Below are 17,972 nucleotides of genomic sequence, written 5' to 3'. Positions count from 1 at the left end.
GGAGGTTTTATAAAAAACAGCCATAAGCTGGCAAAATTTTGTCCCCCCTCCCTCCCTGAAAAAAGTTGAAATTACGTCATTGGCAAAGTTGTTGACAATTAGCACACAGTGACGACTTGGAACTATGTGCTCTGTAGTATCAATATGATAAAATTGTAATAAATAAATGGTAATTGGATTATTCGTCACATTGCGGGGCTCACAAAGACAATTTTTTCTATTAAAATCGTGATTACGCAATATTTGGCACTCAAGTTCTTGTTAGTATGATAGTTATCGTTAGTGTGATGGTCTTTTCGGCTGCCAGATGTTCCGTTATAGAGATTTTAGTGACTTTTTAACCAGTAATCACCGAACCGAATAAATATCATATTATTTTAATCAAACGCTGATGAACCATCGCAGAGTGGATTCGTTTTGAAAGCAATAATATAACAATCTTGCTAGACGCCAGATATCTTCGTTTCTTATTTTTTCAGGAATACACGTCATCTGAAAGGATTGTCGTCATCGAACCGTGTCGTCTTTTAAAATAAAAATAAGATATACGAATACTCAAGAAAACGGCAAATTATTGATTGACTATGTGAGTAATCCGATGCTGGCAGCTTAACACCATGTAATAATAAAGGACCTTAAAACTCTTTTAACTGACTTGAAAATACATAGTTACATACTAAATAATATTTTTAAAATTGAATTAATATCAAAATAAACTATGTATATGAAATTATTGTGACATGGTCGAATCGAGTGGTGTTTAGGCTTACAGGGCTGACCATCGTCTCTGTCACTTTGGTGGTGTCGTCTATCGAATCTGGTTGCATCGTTCACGTGCAACAAGACAATCCTTCACCATGGTGCGTTTAATGTTTCCATCATCGGCGCCTACGCCCCTGACCCACTTTTGGCCCCTCTCGATTTCGGGTTTTCCTTCTGGCGCTGTTCCTACATTCGTTGTATTTGCATGGTTGGATCACCATAGCCCGATTTTCTGGCTGATAATTTCGTCATTGTATTTGGTCTTTCTCCTCAGTTTTTAAATCATTCTTAATCCTTCTGAAGTGCACGTATAAAATAAAAAGTCAAAATGCCGGTCGTTAGCTCAACATGTAACCAATATGTCAAATTTGGATAGTGCGATTTTATGACATTTAAATTCTAACCCATTTATTTACATCCATGCTCGAAATTTCATAAATATCTAGTATCTGATTGGTCTTTGGCGTTTTAATCTCAAGTGCTGGGCTGTTTCAAATACAGCAAAGAACCCAATCGAACGCCATGGACGTTCATAATAACATTAGCTATGAAGCATACCATCTGTACTGTATTCATATCATATTCCCCGGGCTAAATGTCAGTGTGGTACTGTTTTAATAAACCTAACCGAGATTAATAATTTCTTTTTTACTTACAGCCCCGTGAAATTAAAGAAATCAAAGACTTGCTCTTGAAAGCGAGAAGGAAGGATGCCAAATGTAAGTATCACAATTTTTATTAACGTACTTTTTACGCTGAATAGCTTTACTCGCTTAATAATTAGCATTTCCATCGAATTGTTTGGTCGATCTTTATTTTTTTGTGTTTATAATTTCAGCTTGCAAAATCAAGAAGAATCCCGATAATGTGAAATTCAAGCTGAGGTGTTCCAGATTCTTATACACCCTCGTAATTAAAGATAAAGAAAAGGCAGAGAAACTAAAACAATCTCTTCCCCCAGGTTAGATATTTTAACCATAATTTTTGTGTAATTTATTTATAATTTATTTTCTAATAAAATCTTGTTTTGTTTTAGGTCTTCAAGTTAAAGAAGCCAAGTAAAATGGAATATTGTAATTACTTTTCTTAAATAAACGTTTCAAACAACCCATTCGTTTTTTTTGTATGTTATGTGTATGTTTAATTTTACTTTGTCTAGTATATGTGATGAGGATAGTGTCTACTTTGACTGCCTGTAAAAACAGTTATTTTTTTGGAATGGAATCCAATTTATAATAAAATAAAATAAAATCATAAATTAATAAACTCAATAAAGTAAAAGCTTGTGTTGTCTCTGGTATATGTCAGAATACATAAATATTTTGGTGACTCGGTGACTGCTTCATCAATGTTCTCGAGGGAGTTTTGTGAAATAAATCGGTAATATCCAAATGTGGACATCACTTGACAAATATTTGTGTACTCGGGTTTTTTTATTTCATAGTACTGTTTGTCGTCATTATTTGAGATAGGCTTCTCATCAGGGCAATTATAAATTAACAATAGACTGTTCCATCAGTGCTCAAAGCAAGAGAGCAAAAAGGCTTGTAAAAACAGTTTTCCATAGAAATAAACAATAGTGCTCTAACGACTAGAAGTCTTGTCGTTATGATCCACGCAGGAAGATTTTTTTTAGAGTATTATAATATCCAATATCCGACAAATCTTCAATGCTGTGAATGGGTTTGATGCAATTTTTTCTGCCAAAGAATTCACAATATACGGTACTTTCGATTAACTGGGGTAATCCGAACTATCAATTTTTGATATACATAGAAACGATATCCGAATCACTCATGCATTGCAAACCTGGATCATTTGAAACGCGATCAAACCTCCCAATGTTTTCCCAGTCAATATTTTCAAAGCATTTTCAATTTTCCATAAATCAACATATTTCAGATACATAATATATCACTCGCTTCGATTTCTTCACAATCTGATAAATCTATTTCTATGTTGGGAATAAATCTTTCTCCATGATCGAAGCAGTGTTATTGGTTTTACTTTCGACTAAGATTTTGCTATTTTGTGTTTAGCTTCCAATATACTTAATATTTTTCCAGAAATTGATCAATTCATCATCTTCCTCAGCAAGAGTTTTGAGAAGACCAGCACGGTTAAGCCATTTCATTGATGATAAGGCGATAGAAATTAGCTATCATGAGACTGTCTTTTGTTCATATTATAGTTTCATTTGGATGAGAAGGAGCGGTATCTATTAACAATACCTACTGCTTTCTGTGGAAACTCTTTTTAAAAAATATCTCACTTTAGGAACCCATTTAATCTGGAACCAATTTTCAATGATCTCTCTATCCATCCATGCTCCTTGTTGTTGGTTTCAAGCAAAAAAAATCAAGGCTTTTTTCCCATTTAACGCGGTGGAACGGCATTCCGGCACCTTTTTGACTCGGCATTTTTTATGTTTCAAACGAATATTCCATATAATATAATCTTTTCCAATAAAAACATGACAAGAAGTGAGTTCCAGCACCTTCTTTTTCAAAAAAAGCCCTGGTTATAATAACCAACAGGAAGATTTTTTATTCCAGCCCCTTAAATGATCTAGGTTTTTTTGCTTTTCCAATTACTAAAAGTTTTATTTTATTAGTTCCTGATGCATTTCCACAACATACGATTGTAATACGCTCCTTGGATGATTTGTGTCTCGGGGTATACTTTTAATTTGATGAAGCAAACTTGTATTTGAAGCACGGATAATCCGGATCCAGATTTTCGACTTATGTATGTTATTTTTACTTTATTTAATAGGACATTGATGTCTAGCAACTGTTGAGTTGAAAACGTAGTTGAGATGTTGATTCAAGGATAAAAAGGAAATAAAAATATGTGGTGAGAGGTGATTTATTAGTGGTAAATTATATACAGAAAGTCAAGTAATACATATATATTAAATTATTTGTCGAAAAGTTTAAAAATGTTTGAATACATAAATGTGACCATCTTAACCCATGATTGCATAGTTTCTTCGTCGAATTTTAAAATATTTTTAAACATATCTACCAACACGTCTTTTAAATCCTGCAAAAGATGAGTATAATGTAATAGCAATAAATTATATTGACTTGATGCAATACGCTTTACTTACGTTAAAGGGTTTTTCAGTGATCTTCCTAGAATTGTGAGATTTTCCTATTTTTTCGCACATTGCTACAGCCAGATCAGGCTTGTGCAAGTTATCTATGATAGAAGTTATGGTTGTGATTATATTCAGAGCGTGCGCTTGGAATTGTCTGTTGTTTCTTAAATCTTCATTTGACATATCTTTGAATGTTCTAAAGAATAATCTTCCTTCTGGATGGCTCGTAAAATATCTAAATTAGAAAAACAACTATGAAAATATGTTAGTATATTTAATTACAATTTCAAATTTAATAAAAATTAACCTGATCAGTAATTCAGTTCCTGAAGATACACCGTCGGCGCTTACTTTAGTCCACGATTTCCTTACATAGTAAATATCTCGTATTGAAAGTCCAGAAATTGGATCATCCTCATCCGGATTTTGCATTCCCCACCACAAGTAACTTAAAAAGGCACCCATTCTGAAACATGTAAATGATGTGATCAATAGAAAATATACATACAATATACATTAGTATACTGCTTGTGTAATGTTATAGATTATATATGTAGTCATGTTGTGCATTGAAATATAGTATTGAAATACCAGCGCACATCAGATGGGTCATTAGCTTGGATACGTATAATTAGTGGAATTATCGAAACTTGTTTTCGTTACGGAGTAATTTGTAGATTTCAAAACTTGCTCTCAAATTTTTTTGAACAAGTCGACATACATACAATATATTATAAACATTACTGTAATTATTATATCATCATGAGAAATGTGAAATCTGTAAGTACCTACCCACATAAAATCAATATTTTGTTAAGAGAAAGGTAAATTTTTGACTAGAAATTCAATCGGTATTTTGGTTGAGTTAACATTCAGAGGTATTTTGGTTGAGTTAACATTCAGAGGTATTAAAGTATAGCACGGAAATAACGCAAGACTTAAAGGTGATCAAATCGTAAATGATGACCCGGATATGGACTGTTTATTTGTACGTAGTATTTTAAACTTCAGAACGGTGTTAAAGCCAAGTTTTTGAAACGGTTTAAATTTTATTTAAATTTCTCAATTTTTTTACATGCAACAGAATTTACATACATAATTGCAACTTAATGCACCCATTTACATGAATTCATATTAATTATAAAAATAAATATTATATGTCATCAAGAGGCTTTAATGAAAGCTCTTATGTCACCACTTCTTTCGTTTGAGTAATAACTAATTAAGTCATATCTCAAATCTATTTTATTTATAGCATTTAATGGGAGAAAGTCATCTGAATTTGAGCAGCGCCCTTTTTTAAGACTATAATTTTATTTTTGTCATTTAAAATATAATATAATTGACTTTTTAGATCAAAACATACCACTAAGTTTTCAAAAAACAAATTTCTAAAAGTGATGAATAAATGATAAATATGTATGTAAAAGTAAATCACATACATACATATGTACATATAAATGTAAATTATTAAATTAATTGAATAGCATTAATGCATAAAATTTAGCCTGTAGGGCATACATATATTTAATATTTTTCAAATAATTTCAAATAATCGAACTTAAAGATAAATGTTATAGAAAGTTTTAAAATTAAAAAAAAAATACATGAAATAATGAAACAATACGATAAAGATCTTTTTTTATTTATTTTATCTATATACAAAGTATAAATAGATGGAATATCATGAGAAAATTTGACCTCAAAATTTTGATTGCTTTGTATTCATTTTCATTTCATATATTGATATTTCGCCAAATTTCACGATAGTACATATCATATTGTTACGTACACCACGTACGCCGAGTAGCATCCCAGAGACCGTGTGACCGTTATAATTGGTTTTGAGGATTATCTCCAGACTTAACAATGAGATACCCCAGAATGCACTTAGCGGGGGTAGCGGTAACTCAGTCGCATTCCGGTAGAGTTCTCAGAACCGACAGCGGTAGCGTGGGACCGACTTCCGTGGCACATCTAGTACGTGACCATAACAATAGGTAAACAAACCGGACGTTGAAGATGCCCTGAGAGACCTATCCGTTATAAGGTGGTACTTGGGCGATATTAAGACATTCTGGACGGAGCACTGCCAGTGCGTATATCTTCTTAATCACCAATAAATGCTGTGAAACGACTTTGGCCTTTTACTTGGATCCTCCACCCACCCCTACGCAACAATATATATAATATCACTAGTCTCTCTCTCTGTGTGTATCTGCGATAACGCTCGCCGTACTATAATAGTCGTTTCGATTCGACATACATATGTACGTCACAGCTAAAACATTGCCAACAAAATTTTCGAATATAATAACGAAAGAAAAAAATTTGTATGTATACTGTTTGCTACCAATGCTTCCTCTAGGCAAGTCTCTGAGAATTTACCGCCATCTATTGAAAATTTATTTATTTCATAAATTTTTCTATTGTTTAAATATAGGTAGGTAGGTAGTTTATACCATTTTTTTAAATTAAACAATTTAATATAAATTTTAAATCTAATATGTATATATGTATTTTCGAAATAGATTTTGTATGTATGTATGTAAGTTTTGGTTCGTAGAATCCGTGATGTTAAATTTAATAAAAAAACTTATGAATATTCAAATGAATTTAAATAAAATAATACTATTCAAATAAATTTTATAAAAATTTTACTATTAGATTAGCCATGTTTAAGCGGTTTGTATTACAAATACCGAGCAAAGCCGGCTAAAACCACTAGTTAAATATATTTAAAAGGTATTTGAAAAAATTTTGACTGCGTGCGGATCGAACACAAGACTGACACATTTTTTTTTATTTAATAACTTAATATTCCAACACCCATGCGATGATATTTCATCGGGTACAACACTAGTGTATATAGATTATTGATATTACATTTGGAAAGTGCAAAGTCATGAAATGGCCGATTTTGCATGTATTGGGGTTTATAAACATGTCAATTCAATAGAGCAAATAAACTTTAGAGATAGTTTAGCTTGCCGAGTCTTTTAAATTAAAGCAATTATAAAATAAACATTTTTTTATCCTAATTACAGTAAAATAGAAAATCACGCATAAAAAAAGAGATAAACAATTGATAAACGCTGCTCAGTTTTCCTGAGGTTTTTCACGATCGAGTGAAAATTAGTCGATTACTATTAGCACGTCCGTAAATATATAATGTGCATAGAATGATACACACACGTACGTTTACATACGTTCCTATTATATAGCCCTATTACAACCGGTAACACTGCATAATTGAATTATAACCATTTCATACAATCAACTATCTCAGTGACACTTTTGTGTTGTGATCGCGTCATCTTCAATTCAAAAAGGCACCAATCGAACATGCGAAACGGCATTTGCCATCAAATTTCCAGTGCGAATTCAACGATGAAAGATTCCATGGACACCTATGAATATAATTGTGTAATATATGGGTATGGGGTACGTATGCATTTATGTACATATGTAGTGCAGTGTTGTGACAGCATGTTCAATTCGTTGACGGGCAGTCAGTCGTACATTTCCCGTTAAAAATATATCTATGTAGTTTTCAGTAGACGACTCTGATAATTTCCACACGTCACAAAACATAAAAGTAAGGGTCAATTCAAACGGTCGATGGCTTGCTCCGTTTAATAATAGCACGACGACACTGGAATTTTTCCAGATAAGAGTGTGGTGTAAATTTTGTGTGATGGATTTAGAAAGCTTGTGGTTGATGGTAAAGGGCCTATGATTATAATCGGTCTCAGTCACGAGCCCGAATGTGAAACGCCCGAAAATGCAAATATCGGAAGGCAAAGATCGAAAATCAAAAGATCTTAAGTTGAAAGATAAAAAAAGGGTGCATGGTAAACGGTACATACTCACTTAATTTGCGCGAGCAGGATACAACCGGAACAAGAGGAACAGGCTTTTCCTCCCGTATTAATGTGCGCGCGCAGAATACGGGAAGAAAAGTCTGTTCCTCTTGTTCCTGTTGTATCCTGCTCGCGCAAATTAAGTGAGTATGTACCGTTTACCATCCACCTTTTTTTTTGATCTTTCGATTTTCGATCTTTGCCTTCCGATATTTGCGTTTTCGGGCGTTTCGCATTCGGGCTCGTGAGGTAGACCCGATTATAATATGTAAGATTTGTTCAATGAGGAATTTATATTACTCAATCGATGAAAAATAGCTAGAAATAAACGTCTATTTCTAAAAACCGTTGACTGATCTTTTCATATTTGATGGAAAACGCAACTTTTCCTCCATATTAGATTTTTTTACGTTTTCACTGAATATTATTCATTTTTATCAAAAAGTTAAAATTTCTTTAATATTGTTACGCTACACAAATACATTGTATACTGGAAAAACGGTGTTTTCCATAATTAAGCTAAAAATTTTAAATGCGAGATTCCACTGATTAAATTTCGAATTTTGCGCTTATACTTGCTTATTACTAGTCACCGGAGCCTGAGGGGGCCGTGTATTGTTCGAAGGTTGTAAATGAATTGTTAAAGGTTTGCCGAACAATTGATAGCACTGTGACTATCCTACCTCTACTTATTACATGCCATAGAGATAAGTATCCTCAATTTGTGTTATTTCATTGATTTTCTGTTGCCTTTTGTAGAGGAAAGAATGAAAAGTACAAAGCGATAATCACGATGATTTTAATTGTAGGTGTGAAAGTTGGTGTTAATTATGGTACGGAACATTCTGACAGAATACTGTTGATCTTGATTCTAATATTATCATTTAAATCAGGGGAATACAACTCATTGATTTATGTAAGTTGAAAATCATACTGTACATACATACATATGTACCAAACGAATCACAAATACTATCTTGTATAGCATTAAAAATTTTAATAAAAGATTTCCGGTTTGTTAAAAAAATAAAATGCTGGGAATTAGATGCCACAATGTTTTTATTTAATTACATTGATTAATTACTTGTGTGATTTTTCGAGATGTTTAAAGGGATTACTCCTACGCAATATTTTATTTTGGAAACTCTACTAGTTGGAATGTCACGAATTAAATTTATTATAGTCAAAGTAAATGTATTGGAAAATGCATTAAAAAAATAGATTTCATCGGAATGCGTACCGAAAAACAGGAAATGTAAATAAGTAAACCCGATTTCTAGCTTCAATGCAGTTACCAAATATGTGTACATATGAACATGACTAAAATATATGTATAATATAAAATAACAAAATATTTGATGTCATTTTATCATTTTTATAATTGACGATTTCTATTCAAAGTGTGTCGAAGCCAATAAAATAATAATAAAATTGATATATGCATATTTTTTATCAAAATGAACGTGTAGATATCGTATTAAAAACCCCATCGGGATTGAAGTGTATATAGTGTATTAATGAGTTTTTATATGGACCGAATGTCATTTTTTTTATTCGAGTGTTGAATTTTAATGTGTGCATTATGCGATTCATTTATAATTCATCGCAGAGCTTTAGCTTGCGGCTTAATTTATATTTCGTACATTTTAAAAGTACATGATTTTTTATAATGCTTTAATTAAAACATTTTGAACAGATCTGTTCATGTATTGAGTTTCGTGTGTGTCTAATAGCTTTTTGGCACGCCATTTCTCAATCAGCGATGTGTTTTGATGTCAGTTGCTTAAGACAATAATATAAATAGTTCAATTATACACGTCCGATGTTTTTCCATTAAAACAAAAAACAGCTTTTGAAATGATATGACATCGGGGACGTTTTTGAGAATTTTTTCAACACAAGATCAAACTCATAAAACGTTTGTATGTATGTATGTATGTAATAAGAAACAGTATATCACAGCTTATACATATGTATACCAAATCTAACAATTTTCTTCAAGAATCCGGCTATAAAAATTGTAGATGGGACGTTCGGCATTAAATATTCCATCCAATTAAGGCCTTGGCCTCTAATATTGACGTTCTCTATGACCACATAATATATATCATGTTTCATTGATGGATTGATTTCAGACGTTCGTAAATTTATAAAGCGCCGATACGTCAACGTTTCTCAAAGCTCGAACGGTTATCACGTTCCAATCCTTTCGAGAGGAAAACCTTTATTATGATTAAAAAGCATACCATAATATGTACGACTCGTTTTATTTATTCAATGGTATGACAAAACCAATTACATAGTACACGCTAATTGAAATAATACAATTATTTTATATTGTATTTTATATATATGTACTTTATCTAATTAAATAAAAATTCTACATACACATAGTGTCAATTTGATGAGGTAAACGACTCAAATAAATTACTTATCATAAAAGTATACCAAATATAATCATGTTTACTGACAAATATTCATCGAAAGTCATATATATGACTATATACTGATAATAGAAAATACACCCGGCGTCGCCTAAGTACATATATCTAATCTATAATTTGGAAAGAGACTTTGTATGTAAATATCCTTGGTCGTCGTCGTCTTCGTCGTCGTCGTCTTCGTCGTCGTCGTCCGTAGATCGGTGACGTCATCGAACACGTGATTCGATTTTTTTTTTTTCGATCCATGGGCGCCGATTTGTTTTTTTCGATTCAATGGATTCACCCCCGCGGGGGCGCAAGGCGAGTAGTTTCATGGGGCCCCGCCAGGGGCGCCACAAGGGGCGCAGCCCCGTGGGGCCCCAGCCTCATGGGGCGCAGCCCCATGGGGATCAAAAGGGGGCGCCACGAGGGGCGCAGCCCCGTGGGGCCCAGCCTCATGGGGCGCAGCCCCATGGGGCTCAAAAGGGGGTGCCACGAGGGGCGCAGCCCCGTGAAGCCCCGAAGGGGGCGCGGGGGGCCCAGCCTCATGGGGCGCAGCCCCATGGGGCTCAAAAGGGGGCGCCACAAGGGGCGCAGCCCCGTGGGGCCCCGAAGGGGGCCCGGGGGGCCCAGCCTCATGGGGCGCAGCCCCATGGGGCTAAAAAGGGGGCGCCACAAGGGGCGCAGCCCCGTGGGGGCCCGGGGGGCCCAGCCTCATGGGGCGCAGCCCCATGGGGCTCAAAAGGGGGCGCCACAAGGGGCGCAGCCCCGTGGGGCCCCGAAGGGGGCCCGGGGGGCCCAGCCTCATGGGGCGCAGCCCCATGGGGCTCAAAAGGGGGCGCCACAAGGGGCGCAGCCCCGTGGGGGCCCGGGGGGCCTAGCCTCATGGGGCGCAGCCCCATGGGGCTCAAAAGGGGGTGCCACAAGGGGCGCAGCCCCGTGAAGCCCCGAAGGGGGCGCGGGGGGCGCAGCCTCATGGGGCGCAGCCCCATGGGGCTCAAAAGGGGGCGCCACAAGGGGCGCAGCCCCGTGGGGCCCCGAAGGGGGCCCGGGGGGCCCAGCCTCATGGGGCGCAAGCCCTAATAGGCATTAACTAAGGGGGGCGAAGCCCTAGACGGCAATTAATCATGGGGGCGCGGAGGGGCGAAGCCCTAAAAGGCAACTGATCATGGGGGCGAAGCCTTAGACGGCATTTAATCATGGGGGCGCGGAGGGGCGAAGCCCTAAAAGGCATTAACTAAGGGGGGCGAAGCCCTAAACGGCAATTAATCTTGGGGGCGTGGGGGGCGAAGCCCTAAAAGGCAACTGATCATGGGAGCGAAGCCTTAGACGGCATTTAATCATGGGGGCGCGGAGGGGCGAAGCCCTAAAAGGCATTAACTAAGGGGGGCGAAGCCCTAAACGGCAATTAATCTTGGGGGCGCGGGGGGCGAAGCCCTAAAAGGCATTAACTAAGGGGGGCGAAGCCCTAGACGGCATTTAATCATGGGGGTGCGGAGGGGCGAAGCCCTAAAAGGCATTAACTAAGGGGGGCGAAGCCCTAAACGGCAATTGCTCATGGGGCGTGGAGGGGCGAAGCCCTAGAAGGCAAAGGCTCAGGGGGGCGCCGAGGGCGAAGCCCTAGAAGGCAAAAAAAAATTTTGATTTTTTTTTTTGATTTTTTAAAAATTTTTTTTTTAATTTTTTTTTAATTTTTTTTAATTTTTTTTTTATTTTTTTTTTTTTGATTTTTTTTTAATTTTTTTTTTTATTTTTTTTTTATTTTTTTTTTAATTTTTTTTTTTGATTTTTTTTTTTATTTTTTTTTTATTTTTTTTTTTAATTTTTAAATTTTTTTTTAATTTTTTTTTTTTTTTAATTAAATTAGCTTAGTCATGTTTAAGCGGTTTATATTATAAACACTGAGCGAAGCCGGGTAATACAGCTAGTATTATATAACAACACGTTGCTAAGTCCAAATAATACGCATGATTGTATTTATTATAAACTAGCTGTATTACCCGGCTTCGCTCAGTGTTTATAATATAAACTGCTTAAACATGACTAAGCTAATTTAATTAAAAAAAAAAAAAAAATTAAAAAATTAAAAAAAAAAATAAAAAAAAAATAAAAAAAAAATCAAAAAAAAAATAAAAAAAAAATCAAAAAAAAAATCATTTTTTTTTTTTTGCCTTCTAGGGCTTCGCCCTCGGCACCCCCCTGAGCCTTTGCCTTCTAGGGCTTCGCCCCTCCACGCCCCATGAGCAATTGCCGTTTAGGGCTTCGCCCCCCATGATCAGTTGCCTTTTAGGGCTTCGCCCCTCCGCGCCCCCATGATTCAAAGCCGTCTAGGGCTTCGCCCCCCTTAGTTAATGCCTTTTAGGGCTTCGCCCCCCGCGCCCCCAAGATTAATTGCCGTTTAGGGCTTCGCCCCCCTTAGTTAATGCCTTTTAGGGCTTCGCCCCTCCGCACCCCCATGATTAAATGCCGTCTAGGGCTTCGCCCCCCTTAGTTAATGCCTTTTAGGGCTTCGCCCCCCGCGCCCCCAAGATTAATTGCCGTTTAGGGCTTCGCCCCCCTTAGTTAATGCCTTTTAGGGCTTCGCCCCCCCGCCCCTAGGGCGGCGCCCCATAAGACTGCGCCCCTAAGGCTGCGCCCCATAAGACTGCGCCCCTAAGGCTGCGCCCCATAAGACAGCGCCCCATAAGGCTGCGGCCGATAAGGCTGTGCCCCATAAAGCTGCGCCCCCTTTTGAGCCCCATGGGGCTGCGCCCCATGAGGCTGCGCCCTCATGAAAAAAAATTAATTAAAAAAAATTAAAAAATTTTAAAATTTTAAAAAAAAATTTTAAAAAAAAATTAAAAAAAAAATAAAAAAAAATCAAAAAAAAAATCAAAAAAAAAATCAAAAAAATTTTTTTAAAAAATAAAAAAAAAAATCAATTTTTTTTTTTTGCCTTCTAGGGCTTCGCCCTCGGCACCCCCCTGAGCCTTTGCCTTCTAGGGCTTCGCCCCTCCACGCCCCATGAGCAATTGCCGTTTAGGGCTTCGCCCCCATGATCAGTTGCCTTTTAGGGCTTCGCCCCTCCGCGCCCCCATGATTCAAAGCCGTCTAGGGCTTCGCCCCCCTTAGTTAATGCCTTTTAGGGCTTCGCCCCCCGCGCCCCCAAGATTAATTGCCGTTTCGGGCTTCGCCCCCCTTAGTTAATGCCTTTTAGGGCTTCGCCCCTCCGCACCCCCATGATTAAATGCCGTCTAGGGCTTCGCCCCCCCTAGTTAATGCCTTTTAGGGCTTCGCCCCCCGCGCCCCCAAGATTAATTGCCGTTTAGGGCTTCGCCCCCCTTAGTTAATGCCTTTTAGGGCTTCGCCCCTCCGCGCCCCCATGATTAAATGCCGTCTAAGGCTTCGCCCCCATGATCAGTTGCCTTTTAGGGCTTCGCCCCTCCGCGCCCTCATGATTAATTGCCGTCTAGGGCTTCGCCCCCCTTAGTTAATGCCTATTAGGGCTTGCGCCCCATGAGGCTGGGCCCCCCGCGCCCCCTTCGGGGCTTCACGGGGCTGCGCCCCTTGTGGCACCCCCTTTTGAGCCCCATGGGGCTGCGCCCCACGAGGCTGGGGCCCCACGGGGCTGCGCCCCTTGTGGCGCCCCCTTTTGAGCCCCATGGGGCTGCGCCCCATGAGGCTGGGCCCCCCGCGCCCCCTTCGGGGCTTCACGGGGCTGCGCCCCTTGTGGCACTCCCTTTTGAGCCCCATGGGGCTGCGCCCCATGAGGCTAGGCCCCCCGGGCCCCCTTCGGGGCCCCACGGGGCTGTGCCCCTTGTGGCGCCCCCTTTTGAGCCCCACGGGGCTGCGCCCCTTGTGGCGCCCCTGGCGGGGCCCCATGAAACTACTCGCTTTGCGCCCCCGCGGGGGTGAATCCATTGAATCGAAAAAAACAAATCGGCGCCCATGGATCGAAAAAAAAAAAAAATCGAATCACGTGTTCGATGACGTCACCGATCTACGGACGACGACGACGAAGACGACGAAGACGACGACGACGACGACCAAGGATATTTACATACAAAGTCTCTTTCCAAATTATAGATTAGACTAGCTGTATTACCCGGCTTCGCTCAGTGTTTATAATATAAACCGCTTAAACATGACTAAGCTAATTTAATTAAAAAAAAAAAAAATTAAAAAAAAATTTAAAAATTAAAAAAAAAAATAAAAAAAAAATAAAAAAAAAATCAAAAAAAAAAATTAAAAAAAAAATAAAAAAAAAATAAAAAAAAAATTAAAAAAAATTTTTTTAAAAAATCAAAAAAAAAATCAAATTTTTTTTTTGCCTTCTAGGGCTTCGCCCTCGGCGCCCCCCTGAGCCTTTGCCTTCTAGGGCTTCGCCCCTCCACGCCCCATGAGCAATTGCCGTTTAGGGCTTCGCCCCCCTTAGTTAATGCCTTTTAGGGCTTCGCCCCTCCGCACCCCCATGATTAAATGCCGTCTAGGGCTTCGCCCCCCTTATTTAATGCCTTTTAGGGCTTCGCCCCCCGCGCCCCCAAGATTAATTGCCGTTTAGGGCTTCGCCCCCCTTAGTTAATGCCTTTTAGGGCTTCGCCCCTCCGCGCCCCCATGATTAAATGCCGTCTAAGGCTTCGCCCCCATGATCAGTTGCCTTTTAGGGCTTCGCCCCCCACGCCCCCAAGATTAATTGCCGTTTAGGGCTTCGCCCCCCTTAGTTAATGCCTTTTAGGGCTTCGCCCCTCCGCGCCCCCATGATTAAATGCCGTCTAAGGCTTCGCCCCCATGATCAGTTGCCTTTTAGGGCTTCGCCCCCCGCGCCCCCAAGATTAATTGCCGTTTAGGGCTTCGCCCCCCTTAGTTAATGCCTTTTAGGGCTTCGCCCCTCCGCGCCCCCATGATTAAATGCCGTCTAAGGCTTCGCCCCCATGATCAGTTGCCTTTTAGGGCTTCGCCCCTCCGCGCCCCCATGATTAATTGCCGTCTAGGGCTTCGCCCCCCTTAGTTAATGCCTATTAGGGCTTGCGCCCCATGAGGCTGGGCCCCCCGGGCCCCCTTCGGGGCCCCACGGGGCTGCGCCCCTTGTGGCGCCCCCTTTTGAGCCCCATGGGGCTGCGCCCCATGAGGCTGGGCCCCACGGGGCTGCGCCCCTTGTGGCGCCCCCTTTTGAGCCCCATGGGGCTGCGCCCCATGAGGCTGGGCCCCCCGGGCCCCCTTCGGGGCCCCACGGGGCTGCGCCCCTTGTGGCGCCCCCTTTTGAGCCCCATGGGGCTGCGCCCCATGAGGCTGGGCCCCCCGGGCCCCCTTCGGGGCCCCACGGGGCTGCGCCCCTTGTGGCGCCCCCTTTTGAGCCCCATGGGGCTGCGCCCCATGAGGCTGGGCCCCCCGCGCCCCCTTCGGGGCTTCACGGGGCTGCGCCCCTTGTGGCACCCCCTTTTGAGCCCCATGGGGCTGCGCCCCATGAGGCTGGGCCCCCCGCGCCCCCTTCGGGGCTTCACGGGGCTGCGCCCCTTGTGGCACCCCCTTTTGAGCCCCATGGGGCTGCGCCCCATGAGGCTGGGCCCCCCGGGCCCCCTTCGGGGCCCCACGGGGCTGCGCCCCTTGTGGCGCCCCCTTTTGAGCCCCATGGGGCTGCGCCCCATGAGGCTGGGCCCCCCGGGCCCCCTTCGGGACCCCACGGGGCTGCGCCCCTTGTGGCGCCCCCTTTTGAGCCTCATGGGGCTGCGCCCCATGAGGCTGGGCCCCCCGGGCCCCCTACGGGGCCCCACGGGGCTGCGCCCCTTGTGGCGCCCTCTTTTGAGCCCCATGGGGCTGCGCCCCATGAGGCTGGGCCCCCCGCGCCCCCTTCGGGGCTTCACGGGGCTGCGCCCCTTGTGGCACCCCCTTTTGAGCCCCATGGGGCTGCGCCCCATGAGGCTGGGCCCCCCGGGCCCCCTTCGGGGCCCCACGGGGCTGCGCCCCTTGTGGCGCCCCCTTTTGAGCCCCATGGGGCTGCGCCCCATGAGGCTGGGCCCCCCGGGCCCCCTTCGGGGCCCCACGGGGCTGCGCCCCTTGTGGCGCCCCCTTTTGAACCTCATGGGGCTGCGCCCCATGAGGCTGGGCCCCACGGGGCTGCGCCCCTTGTGGCGCCCCCTTTTGAGCCCCATGAGGCTGGGCCCCCCGCGCCCCCTTCGGGGCTTCACGGGGCTGCGCCCCTTGTGGCACCCCCTTTTGAGCCCCATGGGGCTGCGCCCCATGAGGCTGGGCCCCCCGGGCCCCCTTCGGGGCCCCACGGGGCTGCGCCCCTTGTGGCGCCCCCTTTTGAGCCCCACGGGGCTGCGCCCCTTGTGGCGCCCCTGGCGGGGCCCCATGAAGCTACTCGCCTTGCGCCCCCGCGGGGGTGAATCCATTGAAACGAAAAAAAAAATCGGCGCCCATGGATCGAAAAAAAAAAAAAATCGAATCACGTGTTCGATGACGTCACCGATCTACGGACGAAGACGACGAAGACGACGAAGACGACGACGACGACGACCAAGGATATTTACATACAAAGTCTCTTTCCAAATTATAGATTAGATAATAAACAACGGCATATATTTATATAGCATTGAATATCAAAGTTGTCATAGTAATTTATAAAATATCGGAAAATTCCCGCATATATATACGTATTAAATACATTTTCGATATTAATCCATAAATCTGGACGAATCTACAAACCATTTTCAACTATATAAAGAGATGAAACAGTCGGAAAATCTATACATTTTGAGATTTTAGCAAAGTGAAAGAATAAATCAGTGTTTCCATTTGAAGGCTGCTAACGAATTTTAAACGTAAATATAAATAAGAATTAAAAGAAACGTATGTACATAATATGTATGTAGATACTACTTTATATGGGCACTGAAGAAGCTACACAGTGAAAAAAAATAAATTATCAAACATTTTGCGTACAAAAGACAAACATACATAGCACGATTCACACGTTGTATATTAAAACTTATCATAGATATTTGAGATAATCGTAAAAAATAGTGATATTTTTTGAAATAGCTTCATGAACACATTGAATTGCACTATATATGTACGTAACAATACTATCTGTATTTGCTCACGGGTATTGGGAAATATATTGATATTTCGGCGACATTTGGGATTTGCGCTAACATAATTATACTCACCAGAGTGTGAGGTGAAAACCGAATCGGCAAAACATGCAATTCGTCGAACGTGCGATAAACTGGGGGGGGTTTGAGTTTTCGGGTTCTGTTTTAATTATTTTTTCTGCCGTGTAAATTGTGAGTCGGGTGTTCAATTGATTGGATGGTGATGTTTTGGGATGGGTGACTATCAACTGGACGGACCTCTCGTTGGGAACTGATTTGAGCCTCTGGGTGTGCGACTCAACCAGCTCGACACCCGGCTCGACGACTAGTCAAACGGCGACTACGTTCTGTTTGTTCGTTCGTTATTATTGTCGATTTCGATCTTCGACATCAGTGGTTCTCAAGAGGTGCCGTGCGATAATTGCTCATTAGGAAGCCGAATCCACTGAACCGTAGAGGAAAATTGCCCCCCAAAAAAAAAACTCTCAGAGTTTGAAATGGTTTGATTTTATTTGTGAACCATTACTGGACCAGATACAAGCGGGCAATGATGAGGAAAATAAAGGTACAATATAAAAACTGCTGCCGTGCTCTCTTCAGGCTACCTAGGGGCTGTAGCGCGTCGCAAATGTTTGTGGAAGGGCATGTGCCTCACTTTGAGGCGGGTCTACTTCATGGGACCGAAAGTGAAACGCCCGAAAACGCAAATATCGGAAGGCAAAGATCGAAAATCGAAAGATCTCAAGTC

The 17,972-nt window shown here is 41.7% G+C and overlaps 2 protein-coding genes across 3 annotated transcripts; one reads left to right on the top strand and one right to left on the bottom strand.

Moving 5' to 3' along the window:
• Positions 1 to 761: 761 nt before the first annotated feature.
• Positions 762 to 1,871, top strand: RpL38 (ribosomal protein L38). Its single transcript, XM_077432247.1, has 4 exons — positions 762 to 860; positions 1,421 to 1,481; positions 1,601 to 1,723; positions 1,799 to 1,871. The coding sequence occupies exons 1-4, from the start codon at positions 858 to 860 to the stop codon at positions 1,822 to 1,824; spliced, it is 213 nt and encodes a 70-aa protein (XP_077288373.1). The 5' UTR covers positions 762 to 857; the 3' UTR covers positions 1,825 to 1,871.
• A 1,742-nt stretch (positions 1,872 to 3,613) lies between these two features.
• On the bottom strand, positions 3,614 to 17,626 carry glob1 (globin 1). Of its 2 annotated transcripts, none has more exons than XM_077433861.1 (4): positions 17,300 to 17,626; positions 4,173 to 4,331; positions 3,875 to 4,100; positions 3,614 to 3,807 (listed from the first exon to the last, which is right to left on the bottom strand). In XM_077433861.1, exons 2-4 carry the CDS (start codon positions 4,328 to 4,330, stop codon positions 3,682 to 3,684), a joined length of 510 nt encoding a protein of 169 aa, XP_077289987.1. In that variant the 5' UTR covers position 4,331; positions 17,300 to 17,626; the 3' UTR covers positions 3,614 to 3,681. The 2 variants fall into 2 exon arrangements, with proteins under 2 accessions (XP_077289987.1, XP_077289988.1); XM_077433862.1 differs by having other exon boundaries at positions 17,483 to 17,594.
• Positions 17,627 to 17,972: the final 346 nt, after the last annotated feature.

The sequence above is a fragment of the Arctopsyche grandis genome, chromosome 6, assembly GCF_051622035.1.
Source record: "Arctopsyche grandis isolate Sample6627 chromosome 6, ASM5162203v2, whole genome shotgun sequence".
In the NCBI taxonomy this organism is placed as follows: domain Eukaryota; kingdom Metazoa; phylum Arthropoda; class Insecta; order Trichoptera; family Hydropsychidae; genus Arctopsyche; species Arctopsyche grandis.
This window is presented reverse-complemented; position numbering and strand designations above follow the sequence as displayed.